The 16,558-nt window shown below is 41.5% G+C and overlaps 1 protein-coding gene across 5 annotated transcripts in view; it reads left to right on the forward strand.

Moving 5' to 3' along the window:
• The window catches only part of LOC140132939 (probable 2-ketogluconate reductase), a 32,655-nt gene that overhangs the window by 8,003 nt on the left and 8,094 nt on the right, over positions 1-16,558 (forward strand). The window contains exons 2-6 of one of the 5 annotated variants that reach the window (XM_072152399.1): positions 4,215-4,594; positions 5,973-6,144; positions 7,529-7,704; positions 8,675-8,771; positions 13,043-13,627. In XM_072152399.1, the coding sequence (XP_072008500.1) occupies positions 4,215-4,594; positions 5,973-6,144; positions 7,529-7,704; positions 8,675-8,771; positions 13,043-13,199 (982 nt within the window). In that variant the 3' untranslated portion in view covers positions 13,200-13,627. Of the gene's footprint in view, positions 1-4,214; positions 4,595-5,972; positions 6,145-7,528; positions 7,705-8,674; positions 8,772-13,042; positions 13,629-16,558 lie in introns of those variants that run through there. The other 4 variants (XM_072152400.1, XM_072152398.1, XM_072152396.1 and 1 more) reach the window with 4 other exon arrangements.

A 16,558-nucleotide genomic window follows, 5' to 3' on the forward strand; every position in this document is an offset into this window, starting at 1 on the left:
CGTGGAGTAGCCGCCTCGTGTAATTTGAGATGCGGCTACTGGTGCGTGGAGTAGCCGCATCTCAGATTACACGAGGCGGTTACTCCATGCCTGCTCCAAATTAGCATAAACGTTTCATAAAAGGTACCAAAAAATTGCGGGGACGTGAGGATTAGCCCTTAAGAGGGCTATCCTCACGTCCCATTTATCCACCTACCACCCGATCTACCTTTATAGGTAGATTTGTGGTGGTAGGTGCCCTTTAAAGGAAACCTACCATCAGAGATCAACTAACCCCTTTGTGACGCAGCTTTTTTTTGTTCAGTTTTTGCTCTCCAACTTCAAACGTGGTAATGTGATAAAATTGGAATAAAAACCCATTTGCGTCACTTCCTTGTGTGCTCAGTTTTTACAACTTAGACTGTGTGCTCCAAATGATACATCTACTTTATTCTTCGGTTCGGTACGATGACAGTGATACCAAATTTTTATAGGTTTTATTGTGTTTTAATACATTTGAAAAAAAATGCAAACATGGGGGAAATTTATAAAAAAGTGTCCAAAGGTCAACTAATAGGAGGTGCAAAGTACGACTAGAGCTGCAACAGATTCATATAAGTGTTTAATGCTGGATAATGAATTTGGTGCAGTATAAGACTGACTAGCCATACTCTGCACCTCCTATGAGTTGGCTTACTCTACGCCTGAAAGACTGATGAGTAAGCAGTATTTGGCACACTGACCTTTTTGCAGCGAGACCACGCCCCCTTTTTAAGCCCATGCCGCATTTGAAATGCTAGTTGTAGGAGAGCCAGAAAACTGACTAAAACCCTTTTATAAATGTGGTTCAGATAGTTTTTTAGTGCAAACTACAACATAATTATGTCATAGAAAAAAAAAAACTTCAAAAAAAAAACTTCAAAAAAAAAAACATACTGTTAGGTTGTTTAGATTGTGAGCCCCATGGGGACAGGGACCAATTTGACATGCCTGTGCAGCGCTGCGTAATCTGTGTGCGCTATATAAATAAAGAATTATTATTATTATTATTATAGACAGATTAATACATTTCCCCCAATATGTACAGAGAAAAAAAAAAATTTGTCATGTTTTGACGCTAATAACTTTTTCATACTTCGGTGTATGGAGCTGTGTAATTTTCTATGAGATGAGATGCCGTTTTCATTGCTACCATTTTGAGGACTATGCAACCTTTTGATCACTTTTTATTACATTTTGGACATTTGGGCGCTATTTTCCATTATGGGGAATAACGGTTATTGTATTTTTAAAAATCCGACATTTTTGGACGTGGCGATACCTAACATGTTTGTGATTTTTAGTTTATTCATATAATGCTTTCTAATTAAGCTAAACTTTATCTATCTAAATGTAAATGTGGGGCGGACACACACCAGTAGCCTCTGCAATCCCTCCCTACCTGCACTTTCATGGTCTGATCTTCGTTGCTTGAATAGTCTGCCCTTCAAAAGCAAAATACCATGTATCCCCAGCCCCGTAGTATAACATTACAGCAGTTTAAAACTACATATAGGATATTGCCACAGAAACATCTGTCAGGTCTAAGGCTGCGTTTACACGTGGCGTTTACATTGCATTTGGAAACGCGATAAAACAGCTGAGAAGGAGATTTGCATAATGACATCACTCTTAACATATGTGTTAACATCACTATTTGTAAATATTCCATTAATATGTATGTTTTGCAAACACTTTGTAAACTTGATGTAAATGTATTGTGGTAACATACATTATACATACATATTGTAACCGGAAATCTTAACTTTTTGCAACCTAACACTGATTGCAGTGCAATTGGAATTTTTACTCTAGTCCCTAGCATTGTCTTTAGTATCCTATGTGTAATCGGGAGTAAGGTCAAAACAAGAGACCCAATCAAGAACAAATATCATCTTTTAGGGTTTAAGTAAAATAATATGCATATGAATATGCTTATACACTAACTAGGAGGGATGGTTAAAGATTTCCTCAGATCCAAACATCAGGTAAATATTGCTGCAAATATTTAACAGGATATTATATTTTAGAATCTATCAGCAGTTTTGAAACAGAATTGCTGACTGTGGCTGGAGAGCGGTGCAAGATTTTATTGTGTGTAGTAAGTAGCAGCAGGATTGAAAAAAATGATGAACTTTAACTTAACCGTACTTGGTGCTTCATCCTGAAGTGTTGTAGTAAGCTCTGGGTTGGATACTGCAGCTATTACTCATCCGGGGGAGGGGGCTGTGATGCAGCATATTGTAAGCACATAGAACTACAAGGTAATGTACACATTAATTGGAAGATAATCCATTCAGGCATATTTTGTTCAAAACACATATTTGACTACGGGGAAGGGAAATATTAGATTATTTTGTATGATGTTATACATGGTCTTTTTTTTAATCAGATGTTTTTTATTTGACAGCGACACATTTTCCAACAGATAAGATTGGGGGGGAACGACTATTATAACTTCTAACATGGAATTGGGCAATTTCCCAGTTTTGTAGGCCAGCTCCAAAACTTTGAGAAGCCTGGGAAGCAGGATTCACTATGCATTTTATATAGTTCAGTCTTGAGTCCATCTAAACCCAGGGCTTTTTCACAGTGCATGGTCCGCATTGCCTTTTTTAGTTCCTCAGTGGGTTTTCCAATGACAGTCTCGCCTCCTCAGAGAGAGAAGTAACCGGTAGCTCCTCTGCATATCGCACCATGTGTTCCCAGCAGTCCCCAACTGTAGGACTGTACAATTGCCTGTAATAGGTGTGCAAAGTATGAAGTATGTCTGCATCATCCATCACCCTGACTCCGTCTTCCCTTTCAAGGCATGCAATGTGGGCTGGGCCTTGTTATGCATGTGCTATAGTTGCTAACAAATGGCCTGCTGCTTCCCCCTCTGCAAAGAAACACTGTTTGCTGAAGTACCACTTATTAGATGCTGAGACAGTAGTTGATCAGAGTATGTCACCTGGGCTGCCAGCCACTCCTCATGGTTCCCTTCTGTAGGGTTATATACATATCTGCCTTCAGTCAGCTGCACCATTTCCCGCATCTCAAGAGTCAGGGCCCAAGATCTGGTCTTATGGATAGATATAGCCTGATGTAGAGAGCCTCTAATAAAGCACTTTAGAGAGTCCCAGTTAGCTCCCTCTTGCACTGTCCCTTCAATAAAGCTGTAGTACTCTTGTATTTTGGCTGGGATGATCCCACCCCACCAGTTGTAGCCGATAGGGATTTACCTTCCATAATCCGCCCCGTGGACCCCCCCCCCTTCTGTTTCAATAATAAGGACACAACCACCGGTGAGTGGTCCAATATTCTTATGGCCAGGTATTGGATGTCTTGGACATTGGGGAGCAGTAGGTCTGTGCCTACTGCTAGGTCGTTCCTAGAGAGGGACCTGCCCGCAGACCAATCTCCTCTAGAATTAGGGAAAGTACCTTAGATGGGATAGTACCAGTGCAAAATTTGCCCCAGTACGGGTAGAGGTAATTATTAAAAACACCTATAATTAACACCAATAGCACCGTGGATCACTCTCTGGATCAATGCAGCGTTAAAGGGGCGGGGGACATAGATTGCAGTAATAACACATTTTACATTGCATATAGTACATTGCAAACAGATATACCATCCCTCTTGATGAATCAACTGCTTGCCACATTGGAAGAAAATGTTACGGTGTATCATGATACTAACCCCTCGGGCATGGGTGAAGTATACTGAATGATATTGGTGTCCCATCCAAGCACGACTCTTTAGGTGGCTGGTATCCTTAAATAGATGCGTCTCAGAGAAACATACTTTAGGGCTTATTCACATGGCGGTCTGCGGGGACGTACATGCGGCCGCAAATTTGCGGCCGCATGTACGTCCCCATAGACGGCAATAGCGTCGCGGCGCAGATCCGGCCTGCACACCGCATGCTTTATCTTTTGGCGTGTGTGCGGCCCTGCGCCGCTATTCTCTATGGATGGAGGAGGGGCCGCCTCCTCCTCCTCTCCAGCACGGCGGGCATACCGCTGTGTGAATGTACCCTTAGCTTGTTGTAGACCTTGTATAGCTTTAAATATTGCGTATACTGTATATGTTTTGTCTTAAAATTTTAAAAAACCTTTAAAGCTTTAATTTAAAAAAAAAACCATTTGACTCAATCTAGGAAGTAACAAGCAAAAAAATTTGACTTCTTTATTTTCCTTTGACCCTTACAGGATGAATAAAGAGTTACCTGGAGCGTTAGTGGAGGAGATTGGAGGAACTATTGGAGTTATGGAAGAACATGTGGACTTTCTGAAGGAACGCTTTTCTTTAATTACCATGAAAGAGTTTAAGGAAAATAAGGAACATTTAGCTGATAAAATTGTGTGTATCTTTAATTGGGCAAACAAACCAGATGTTAACAGCGAGCTGCTAAAAGCTCTTCCTAGACTAAAAGTAATAGCAAGTGCAGGAGCAGGAGTGGACCACCTGGACATAAAGATGATTTCAAGCTATGGTGTAAAGGTGGCCAATACACCTCATGCTGTCACCAACTCCACAGCAGACTTGGCAATGACATTACTACTGGTAGCAGCCAGGAATTTTATGGAAGGTAATGTATATTTGCTCATTTACAAGGGGATCCAGATCTTCTGAGACACAAGAGATTGGCAGAAAATGACAATACGGTATCATTTGTAGAACACTTCAGAGACAACAGCATACTGTCAACATGCCGAAGAGTTTTTGTACAAATGTTGAATGAAATGTAATGTAACATGCAGGATGAATCTGCAGCACTATAAGTAATTACCGTATGTACTCAAGTATAAGCTGACCCGAGTATAAGCCGAGACCCCTCATTTTGACACAAAAAACTGGAAAAGCCTATTGACTCGAGTATAAGCCGAGGGTGGGAAATGCATTGGTCACAGCCCCCCCAGTATATAGCCTGCCAGCCCCCTGGAGTATATAGCCTGCCAGTACCCTGTAGTATATAGCCTGCCAGCCCCCTGGAGTATATAGCCTGCCAGCTCACTGGAGTATATAGCCTGCCAGCCCCCTGGAGTATATAGCCTGCCAGCCCCCTGGAGTATATAGCCTGCCTGCCCCCTCAAGTATATAGCCTGCCTGCCCCCTCAAGTATATAGCCTGCCTGCCTGCCCCCTCGAGTATATAGCCTTCCAGCCACTCCCGGTCCGTCACAGGCACCATGACGTCAGCCTCAAGCTGACATAGTGTGTGCTGATGCAACTGACGTCACGAAAACTGTGAGGGACCAGGACCCGATGTCAGATCCGCGATGGATGCCCTGGAGCATCAGAAGGTGAGTTCACTTTTTGTTTTTTTCCTTGACCCGAGTATATGCAGAGTTAGAGGTTTTCAGCACATTTTTTGTGCTGAAAAACTAGGCTTATACTCGAGTATATATGGGTCTTCTGCCGATTCACATGTTTGCAGTTTGAGAATCACGTTGTTGAAATTCCACCATCAATGAATGCCTTATTCCAGTACAAGGGTGGTCGTATTAAGAAATTAAGATACAGTTGGACTATAGTATTTGTATACCACTGCTTGAATGCACCATTGTATTTGAGTAAATTAAAAAAAACCTTCTTTACTTACCTACCCCAGACTATAAATAACTACCCTTACCTTCCCTACCTCAGACTGGACTATAGACTTTAAAAACAATAATAATAATAATATTTCCGTGTGAGGGGAGAATAATAACTCTTTTTAAGCTTGTTTTTTTAAATTAAACATTTACTTTAACCTGGAGAGACAGTTATATATGTGTTCCCTGCTGTTCTTTTATACAGAATCTCTTAATCAAGTATATTTAAAAATGTTCACAACAACCCCCCCACACACACAATATCAAAAATCATCTAAAATCACAGTTGCGCTTTAAGTGTTCTGCTTTCTTTGGACACATATTTCTTTGTCCCTGACATTTAAGTGACTTATTGTTATGTTTTTGTGTACAGCTCACCAAATTGCAGTGTCCCCAAACACTGTTCGATTCCACGCCAACTGGGTAGGAGGAGATATAACAGGGATGACACTTGGAATTGTTGGAATGGGGCGTATCGGATACAAAATTGCTCAGAGAGCCAAAGCATTTGAAATGAAAATTCTGTATCACAATAGGCACCGCAGGTAAGTCGGGATCACACACCGGAGTAATTATCTTTGTTCCTATGTTATTTGTCCTAGACAATTAATTGTATATATTGACAACTAAGTGTTACAATATTCCTAGTCATTAGGGGGTATCCCAACATGGTGGCATAATCTAGAAAATCTACTTTGTTGTACTGTGCAAAAAAAATCTTTAAAGTCAGAAAGCTGAATGCTGAAAACAATCTCTCCCTTACTCAGAACGATTGATATCTAAATATATAGGGAATTCAAGGCGCCTCCAGTAAACCAAGCACACACACACATACTGGTGTGTGCCCCCTTGTTTTTAGAAAAAAGAAATTGTAATTATGCAAATTAGCATGAAGGGCTACAGGCTCCATTGACATCTATGAAGCCTTTACAGGGAACCTGTCACCAAATTTTCACATATACAGCTGGTGACAGGTTTCTATAGAGTCCTATTAACTAACTGAAACCCTTCTTTTAGGTAAAAATAGTTTCCTTCACATCCACATAAATGAACTATGTTATATCAACTTACACGCAGAAGTCGGTGTGTCTTGTCCAGCCTGTCCTTTGCATCTACTCCTCCCCATGGCTTATGCCTTCTTAGTATTCAGCAGTTAATGTCATGTGACCAGGATTATTTTATCAAAGGTCCTGTTCCCTTTACATTTACAAAATGTACCCCATATACTGTATGTATCTGATAACATGAAATCACAGCAGCCTCCATGGATTTCTAATCAATACTGCTGTGACTGCATGTCATCAGATATATACAGTACAATATGGGTACAGTTTTCTAATGTTAGGTAGCTAAAGGACCTGAGATGATGTTTCTCTGGTCACATGGCATGAATGTAACGCAAAGCAGAGCTTGTCAATCACAATAAGGGGGCATGGCTTACTGGCGTCCCAGGAGAGAGAAGAGTCAAAGCCAGCAGACATAAGTCAGAAAAGCTAATTTGCATATCAGAAAAACTACTGTTATTAAGGTATAGTGCCTCTCAGCAGGCATTATTAGTTATGATGGTAAAATTCTGGTGACAGGTCTTCTTTAAAACCTTTTTTCCATAAAAACATGGGCTTAAGAAGCTAAAAGCAGAGCAGATCCTGCCAGAGGGGGCACTCACCAGTGTGTCCGTGTGCTTGGTTTACAACCCTTCATCTTGTCCTTTCATAAATGGTTTATTTGGTTAATTTCTGTGATATATTTTGTCCCTGCCTTTTTAATTAGCAATTTTAGTTTTATAATAAAGCACATAATTTCATATTCATTGCTTAGTTATTGCTTAGTCATTGGTTAGAAATGACTTGGAGTGATATTTGTGTTCATCATGTGTTCATAAGCCCTACAGCTATGTTTCACTCATGTGAAATACATATTGTTTTGTAGGCCGGAGGAGGAAAAATCAGTGGGAGCCTCCTATTGCGAACGACTGGATGATTTACTGCAGCAGTCGGATTATGTGATGCTTGTTGTCAACCTCAGTCCAGAAACAGAAAAGTTAATGGGAAAACATGAATTTCAGATGATGAAGCCATCGGCTATGTTGATAAATATAAGCAGAGGTGTGTGGCCAGTTATAGAAATAATTAGTATAACTATTGAATTATTTATGTTGTTACACTGCCAGCCAACGTACTCTACCATTGGAAGATGTACTTATTCACGTGCTATCTTACTTATCAAGTCAGGAACCAAACTAGCAATTTTTTAGACCACTTGTGTCAAGCACATTTTCCCCAAGGGCCATGCCAGATGCAATGTCATTCATTTTGTATTTATCCTTTGAAAATAATTTCTCATCTATGAGGACTCTCTATCTCTCTTGTTTTCTTGTTTTTCCTCTCTCTCAGGCCGACACCTAATAGCCAACAGCTTATAGATGAAGATGATAGAGATAAAGTAGCTACTAACACGCTGCTAATTCCTAGTTTTAAAGTTACCTTGCCAATTGAACATAGTGGGAGGCAATTTACATTTATATACGAGTTGTACCGCAGTCTAAAAATTAGAAAAAAAAAGATAATCACACAAAAAATATACAAGTATAAGTATATGCCACACGTACCCATGATTTTTTTGTACAGCCGTTCCTTCCATGGCAAAACTTTAGCTGGACCTAGGAGCAACATAGCCAAATGTGGAAGGGTGGGAGAAGGCTTTAGGGTGCGGCAGTGTGGCTTTTTCTCGTGAAATCTGAAGCGGGTGTTGTTTTTTCTGTGAAGTCAAGGCCCTGATGTGTTCTGTTGGTGCCCCCCCCCCCCAAAAAGAACTTCATCCTCATTTGCATATGTTTCAAGTGCACGATGGAACAGCTGGAAAATAAAAACTGATATGGGTGAAATGTGTGGGAATATCCTTACATAACAAAGCAGTTAGTTTGTGTAAGTAGATTTTGGTGACAGAGTTTGTAAAACTAATAAAACATTACATTAATTGGTATTCTGTAATTGTAACAGCAGAATAAAATAATTGTATTATTATAAATATAGGCCTATATTACACTACATGATCATTTAATATTTTTGCTCTTAGGACTTGTCGTTGACCAAGAAGCTTTAGTGGAAGCTTTAGAGACAGGTCAGATCAAAGCCGCTGCATTAGATGTCACTTATCCAGAACCACTGCCAAGGTACATATAACTTTACTTCTGTTCATGTTCACGTTACATGTATTTTTGTAAATGTCTTTTGGAAGAAAAAAAAAAGAGAGACAAAAACGTTACTGACCTCTCAATGCACTTGGACACACTGGATAAATCACAGAAACACACGCAGATGGTCTAAGGGACAACCCTCTGGCTTGGGGAAAATAAGTCTATCCATATAATGAAAAATATCCAGTAACATTCAAAGTACGATAACATAATCCTTATTTATTGCATAGTATTAAAAAGTAATTTTTGAACCACCTATGTCTTTCAACTGAGTGAAGTTGCCCCCCCACCCACCTTGTTCAAATCTAACAAAATTGGTCACACGTTTGTGCTGATTTGTGCAGCAGACACTTTTGTTTGTGCCGCTATCCTTTTTAAGATATTAATAAAAGTTTCCAGAGGTCAAGCAGCGCCATCATATTACCCAAATCAAACAAAACTGGTGGTGCCAATCAATTCTGCTATGTTTGTGCTGCTCAAATTTTTGTTTGTGCTGCTTTTGTTTTGAAGATATTAACAAAATTGTAAAGGTTAAAAGATCAGTCAGCCCTCCCCCCCCCTCCAGTAACCTAAACAAACAAAAGTGGTGTCAAATGTTTGTGTTACGTTTGTGCTGGTTTCTGCAGCAAAAATGTTTGTTTGTGCTGCTATCATATTTAGGTATTTTTAGGTGTTTACATAAGTTAAGGTGTTTAGGATGAACTGCTAAAAAAACAAACCTAGTGACACTGGTCAATGGTTTGATTACCAGGGGGTGCTATCAAACACTTTGTACTCTTTGAAGGCTGACCTCTGGAAATAATGATCAATACATTTAAAATGAATATTTTTGCTTCACAAACCACCACAAACATAGCACAAATGTTTGACACCAGTTTGACACAATAAAACTTTTATTAGCAACTTAAAAACGATACCGGCAAAAATGAAAATTTCTGCTGTACAAACCAGCACAAACGTTTGACACCAATTTTGTTAGATTTGAACAAGGTGGGGGGTGGGTTGCCCAACTTCACTCAGTTATGTTTTTTCAAGTCATCCAACCCTTAGTGGTTTCCATGATTATTTATATTCTTTCATTGAATATGCTATACATCAGATTGTCTCCTTATGTTATAGTGCAGATGCTGTCCAAGTCTATTTTTTTTTTGGGGCAGCAGAAAGTGCTATAAAATAATAAGCTTATACTTTACCACTCAGATGCAGCACGGTACATCCGATCCCCGACCAATCTGATTGCAAACAGTGAATGGAGCGGTAGTGTCATGTCATATTCACATTCACACAACTGGCCTCAGCCAAACACTGATTATATGAGTGATTGAGGGCAGTGGTCACATGATTTTGACATGACATCACTGCCGTAAGCCTCTGTTTGTTGACTAGTGAAAGTATAGAGATGGAAGGTAAGTTTTTTTTTTTTTTTTTTTTTTTCCATAGCAACCTTTACTGCTTGAGAAAAATGCAATAATGCTTGACAGGAAATAATATTCTGTGGCCATTAATGTCCCATTTGTGCCCCTCCGAAATTCACATTACAGCTGCAGCCTATGATTTGCTTCAGTGGTGGTTGTCTGTGGCCACGGAAAGGACATGACATGAAAGTCCATGACATAACCCGGCCTTGCTGTGCTATGTACAATCGGCTTTTATTTCCATCCAAAAGATCCATAATTAGAATGAAAGTAAAAGTAATTTGCACACAGAAAGGGTTTTTATCATTCTTAATTATCTTCTTAAAAGATGTCTGTACTGTGATGATGTGAGAGCGGCAGCAGTCCCCTCATTCTACTTACTATCCTACTTGTCCTTACTTATCCTACATTGTTCACTCAGGAACCGAGGAAAGGAGTGAGGTAAGGATGGTTTCTGTTTTTATTTTTGTAAGAGCCTCTGCTAATTGCCACAAATGAATCCATTAACCGCTTTGTGCTCTGCGTCCGATATATATTGGACGCTGAGTGCAGTAACTTAGCCCTCAGCGTCCAATATATCGGACGCAGAGCCGATGCCGGTTCAGCTCAAGATCTGAGCCGAACCGGCATCAGGAAACACGGGGTGCCGGCTATAACTAATAGCCGACACCCCAGTGTAACACCCGCGGTCGGAGAGGGACTTTTCGGTCAGTGACGTCATCTTACAGGCACAGTGTCAGCCTATGCATGTGCCTCATACACTGCTAATACCCTGCAATACATCAGTATTATCATGAACAAGCATGAATCAGATGATTGCTGCTTGTTCATGTCCCATGGTGGAAATATGGTGAAAAAAGTTATTCAATAAAAAATAAAGTAATAAATCAATAAAAATGCCCATGATCCCCATAACATATAAAGAGACATATAACGCAAAAAAAAGTCTAAATCATAACAAAAACCCCACATATATAGTATCACCACGTCCGTAACAACCCATAGAATAACAGTAAATAATTATTGAACCCGCTCAATTAATACCGTTAAAAAAAACTGTTATAAACCCTCAAAAAAATTATGATTTTTACCTATTCATTCCCACAAAAAAAGCTATAAAAAGTTATCAAAAAAACATATGTACTCCAGAATGATACTGGTGCAAAGTACAACATGTCCCACAAAAAAACAAGCCATCAACCAGCTCCGTAGCCAAAAAAGTAAAAATATTATGCCACTTAGACGGCAATGCAAAAACGATAGATTTTTCCCACATTGGGGTTTTATTTGACAACTTTAGTAAAATGTAAGAAAAAATATTCAAGTCTGGTATCCCCGTAATCGTATCGTCCCATAGAATAAAGATAACATGATTATTAGGCTATACGGTGAACACAAAAAAAAAGAAAAAGGTAAAAAATCCAGTACAGAATTGATGCTTTTCTACTCCTGCCCTCAAAAACAGTAGGGGATACCAACCCCAAAATGGTAACAACGGAAAAATCATCTCATCCAGTAGTCACATGGCCCCAATAACGAAAAATCTAAAATGTTATAGCCTACAAAAGGGGCCAATGAGGAAACTAAAATCCTGGCATCTGCAGGGCGCTCCTTCCCTTCTGCGCTTTGCTGTGCACCCATAAAACAAGTAACGGCCACATGTGGGGGGTCTCTGTACTTGGGAGAAATTGTAGAACAAATTGTATGGTGGGTTTTCTCTTTTTCTCTTTTGGAAATGTGTAAATTTTAGGACTAAATGAACGTATAACCGGCACAATTTGACCATTCTAAATTTCACCTCCATTTTGATTCAATTACTATGAAGATGTCAAGGGGTTAACAATCTTCCTAAAAGCTGTTTCTGATAGTTTGAGGGGTGCAGATTTGAAAATGGGTTGGTTATATAGGGGGCTTTAATGCTAAATATGTAAAATGTCATTCAAAACTGTATTTATCTCCAAAATAGTCAATTCTGAAAATCCGGAAAAGTGATATTCGATTTGTAAGCTGCATGACATAAAAATAAATTATCCAGACATTTCAAAAATGATGAAAATGTAAAGTAGACATATGGGAAATGTAATTCAGCAACTTATTTGGGTGGTAAATCTATCTGCCTGAAAACGCAATGATTTCGAATTACAAAAATGGCAAATTTTTTAAAAAAGAAGTTTAGAATCACTTTGATAAGTTATAACCATATAAAGAGACGCAAGTCAGAATCCAAAAAATGGGGCTGAGCCTTAAGCTATAAAATGGCTGCGTCCAGAAAGAGGACCTGTCACCCAAAATTTCAGCACTAGGAGCTGCTTGCTAAAGTAAGCAGCTCCTAGTGCTTGAACACACACCGCAGTGTTAGAAGGACAGCGTTACCGGAAACCTCTGGTAATGCTATCTAACACTACGGGGGGGTCATGTGGTGACTACAACACTACGGCGGGCGTCATGTGGTAGTCACCGGCCCTAACCATGCCCCAACCCTGCCTCCTCATGAATACGTCGGACAGCTTTCCAAGTGGTCTGACGATTACATTGTACCCGCCGAAGTGTTAGATAGCGTTACCAGAGGTTTCCGGTAACGCTATCCCTCGAACACTGTGGCGTTTGTTCAAGCACTAGGAGCTGCCTACTTTAGTAAGCAGCTCCTAGTGCCAAAATTATGGGTGACAGGTCCTCTTTAAGGGGTTAATTATAAACCTTTTCAGCATTATTGTTTTTTGATGGCTCCCTATTTCAAGCGAAATTATTGGTTTAATACATAATTTTGTCTGGAATATTAAATTGTGAAAGAACCTTTTGTTTCTTTGTAATGAGCTTCACCTTTTTTTACAGAGATCACCCACTGCTTAAAATGAGCAATGTTGTATTAGCTCCTCATATGGGCACTGCAACACGAGGTGCGCTACGCCTAATGATGGAAGAAATGGTCCAAAGTATGATGGATGCTGTTAATGGTCTTCCAGTGTCCAATGAAGTTACTGGTTTCTAAATTACCATTTTGCTTTTTTTTGCCCTGCATTTGCCATTTTCCAGAGTCTCAACATAAACATAAAAGTTTTTCCTGGATGCCTCTGTATAAATTCTGTACATAATAAGATGCTAATTGACCCTAACTAGAGATGAGCGAACATGCTCGTCCGAGCTTGATGCTCGGTCGAGCATTAGGGTACTCGAAACTGCTCGTTGCTCGGACGAATACTTCGCCCGCTCGAGAAAATGGCAGCTCCCGCCGTTTTGCTTTTTGGCGGCCAGAAACAGAGCCAATCACAAGCCAGGAGACTCTGCACCCCACCCAGCATGACGTGGTACCCTTACACGTCGATAGCAGTGGTTGGCTGGCCAGATCAGGTGACCCTGGGATAGACTAGCCGCTGCCCGCGCTGCTCGGATCATTCTGTGTCTGGATGCCGCTAGGGAGAGAGCTGCTGCTGGTCAGGGAAAGCGTTAGGGTGTTCTATTAGCTTACTGTTAGGCAGGAGTGATTCTCAAAGAACCCAACAGCCCTTCTTAGGGCTACAATAACGTTCTACTTTTTTATTTTAATTTGCATCTAGTACCATTTTGTGAGGAATTAGCAGGGGGACTTGCTACCGTTGTGTTTAGCTCTTAGTGGCACACATATCCATAGCAAAGACCGAAGTGGGAAAATTTAGTAGGGGTTGGATTTCAATTAGGCACTAACTCAGTGTCATCTCATCTGGCATAGTAGTGTGCTTTGATACTTGGCTAGAAAATAGCCATAGGAGAATACAAAGAGCTTACTTACGCATACAGTAGCGTTCTATATATTTGATTTCTGGTTGATCTGCTGGTGGCTGTACTTTCTGCAGTGCATGTACTAGCCAATTCTGAGCAATTTGTAGTGAGACTTGCGACCGCTGTGTTCTGCGCTTAGTGACGCACATATCCATAGCAAAGACCGAAGTGGGAAAATTTAGTAGGGGTTGGATTTCAATTAGGCACTAACTCAGTGTCATCTCATCTGGCATAGTAGTGTGCTTTGATACTTGGCTAGAAAATAGCCATAGGAGAATACAAAGAGCTTACTTACGCATACAGTAGCGTTCTATATATTTGATTTCTGGTTGATCTGCTGGTGGCTGTACTTTCTGCAGTGCATGTACTAGCCAATTCTGAGCAATTTGTAGTGAGACTTGCGACCGCTGTGTTCTGCGCTTAGTGACGCACATATCCATAGCAAAGACCGAAGTGGGAAAATTTAGTAGGGGTTGGATTTCAATTAGGCACTAACTCAGTGTCATCTCATCTGGCATAGTAGTGTGCTTTGATACTTGGCTAGAAAATAGCCATAGGAGAATACAAAGAGCTTACTTACGCATACAGTAGCGTTCTATATATTTGATTTCTGGTTGATCTGCTGGTGGCTGTACTTTCTGCAGTGCATGTACTAGCCAATTCTGAGCAATTTGTAGTGAGACTTGCGACCGCTGTGTTCTGCGCTTAGTGACGCACATATCCATAGCAAAGACCGAAGTGGGAAAATTTAGTAGGGGTTGGATTTCAATTAGGCACTAACTCAGTGTCATCTCATCTGGCATAGTAGTGTGCTTTGATACTTGGCTAGAAAATAGCCATAGGAGAATACAAAGAGCTTACTTACGCATACAGTAGCGTTCTATATATTTGATTTCTGGTTGATCTGCTGGTGGCTGTACTTTCTGCAGTGCATGTACTAGCCAATTCTGAGCAATTTGTAGTGAGACTTGCGACCGCTGTGTTCTGCGCTTAGTGACGCACATATCCATAGCAAAGACCGAAGTGGGAAAATTTAGTAGGGGTTGGATTTCAATTAGGCACTAACTCAGTGTCATCTCATCTGGCATAGTAGTGTGCTTTGATACTTGGCTAGAAAATAGCCATAGCAATAGGATAGCATTGTTTGGTTTTAAAAACTAAAAAAAAAACAAAAAACACAAAAAAAAAAAAAAAAAAAACACAAAAAAAAAAAAAAAAGTAAAAAAAAAAATAAAGTTATAACTCTCATTTTAAAAATGTTTAACCCGAGGGCTAGGGGTAGAGGACGAGGGCGGGGACGTGGGCGTCCAACTACTGCAGGGGTCAGAGGCCGTGGTCCTGGGCGGGGTGAGACACCACCTGCTGATGAGGGAGCAGGGGAACGCCGCAGAGCTACACTCCCTAGGTTCATGTCTGAAGTTACTGGGACTCGTGGTAGAGCACTGTTGAGGCCAGAACAGTGCGAACAGGTGATGTCGTGGATTGCTGACAATGCTTCGAGCAATTTGTCCACCACCAGTCAGTCTTCCACGCAGTCCACCCATGTCACCGAAATCGCCACTCCTCCAGCTCCTGCACCTCAGCCTCCTCCCCCCCAGTCTGCCCCCTCCCAGGAAAATTTGGCATTTGAACCGGCATACTCTGAGGAACTGTTTTCTGGACCCTTCCCACAGTCACAAACCACTTGTCCGGTTGCTGCTGAGCAATTTTCCGATGCCCAGGTTTTCCAACAGTCACAGTCTGTGGGTGATGATGACCTTCTTGACGTAGTGGAAGTGTGTAAAGAGGTGTCCGACGATGAGGAGACACGGTTGTCAGACAGTGGGGAAGTTGTTGTCAGGGCAGGAAGTCCGAGGGGGGAGCAGACTGAGGGATCGGAGGATGATGAGGTGACAGACCCAAGCTGGGTTGAGAGGCCGGGTGAACACAGTGCTTCTGAGACGGAGGAGAGTCCTCGACCAGAACAGGTTGGAAGAGGCAGTGGTGGGGCCAGACGGAGAGGCAGGGCCAGAGCTGGTGCATCAGCGCCAAATGTGTCAACTAGTGAAGCTCCCGTGGCGAGGGCTCCTGCGGCGAGGGCTAGATCTTCAGAAGTCTGGAGGTTCTTTAAGGAAACACCGGATGACCGACGGACTGTGGTGTGCAACATTTGCCAAACCAGGCTCAGCAGGGGTTCCACCACTACTAGCTTAACTACCACCAGTATGCGCAGGCATATGAATGCTAAACACCCCACTCAGTGGCAACAAGCCCGTTCACCTCCGGCCGTGCACACCACTGCTCCTTCCCCTGTGTCAGCTGCTAGTCAGCCCCCTGCCCAGGACCCTGCCACAAAAACCCCATCGTCGCCTCCACGATCCTCCACAGCATCCACCAGCGTTCAGCTCTCCATACCCCAGACGCTGGAGCGGAAACGCAAATATAGTGCAACCCACCCGCACGCCCAAGCCCTTAATGTGCACATCTCCAGATTGCTTAGCCTGGAGATGCTGCCCTATAGGCTAGTAGAGACCGAGGCCTTTCGCAACCTCATGGCGGCGGCCGCCCCTCGGTATTCGGTCCCCAGCCGCCACTACTTTTCCCGATGTGCCG

The sequence above is a fragment of the Engystomops pustulosus genome, chromosome 5 (genome assembly GCF_040894005.1).
Source record: "Engystomops pustulosus chromosome 5, aEngPut4.maternal, whole genome shotgun sequence".
Lineage (NCBI taxonomy): Eukaryota > Metazoa > Chordata > Amphibia > Anura > Leptodactylidae > Engystomops > Engystomops pustulosus.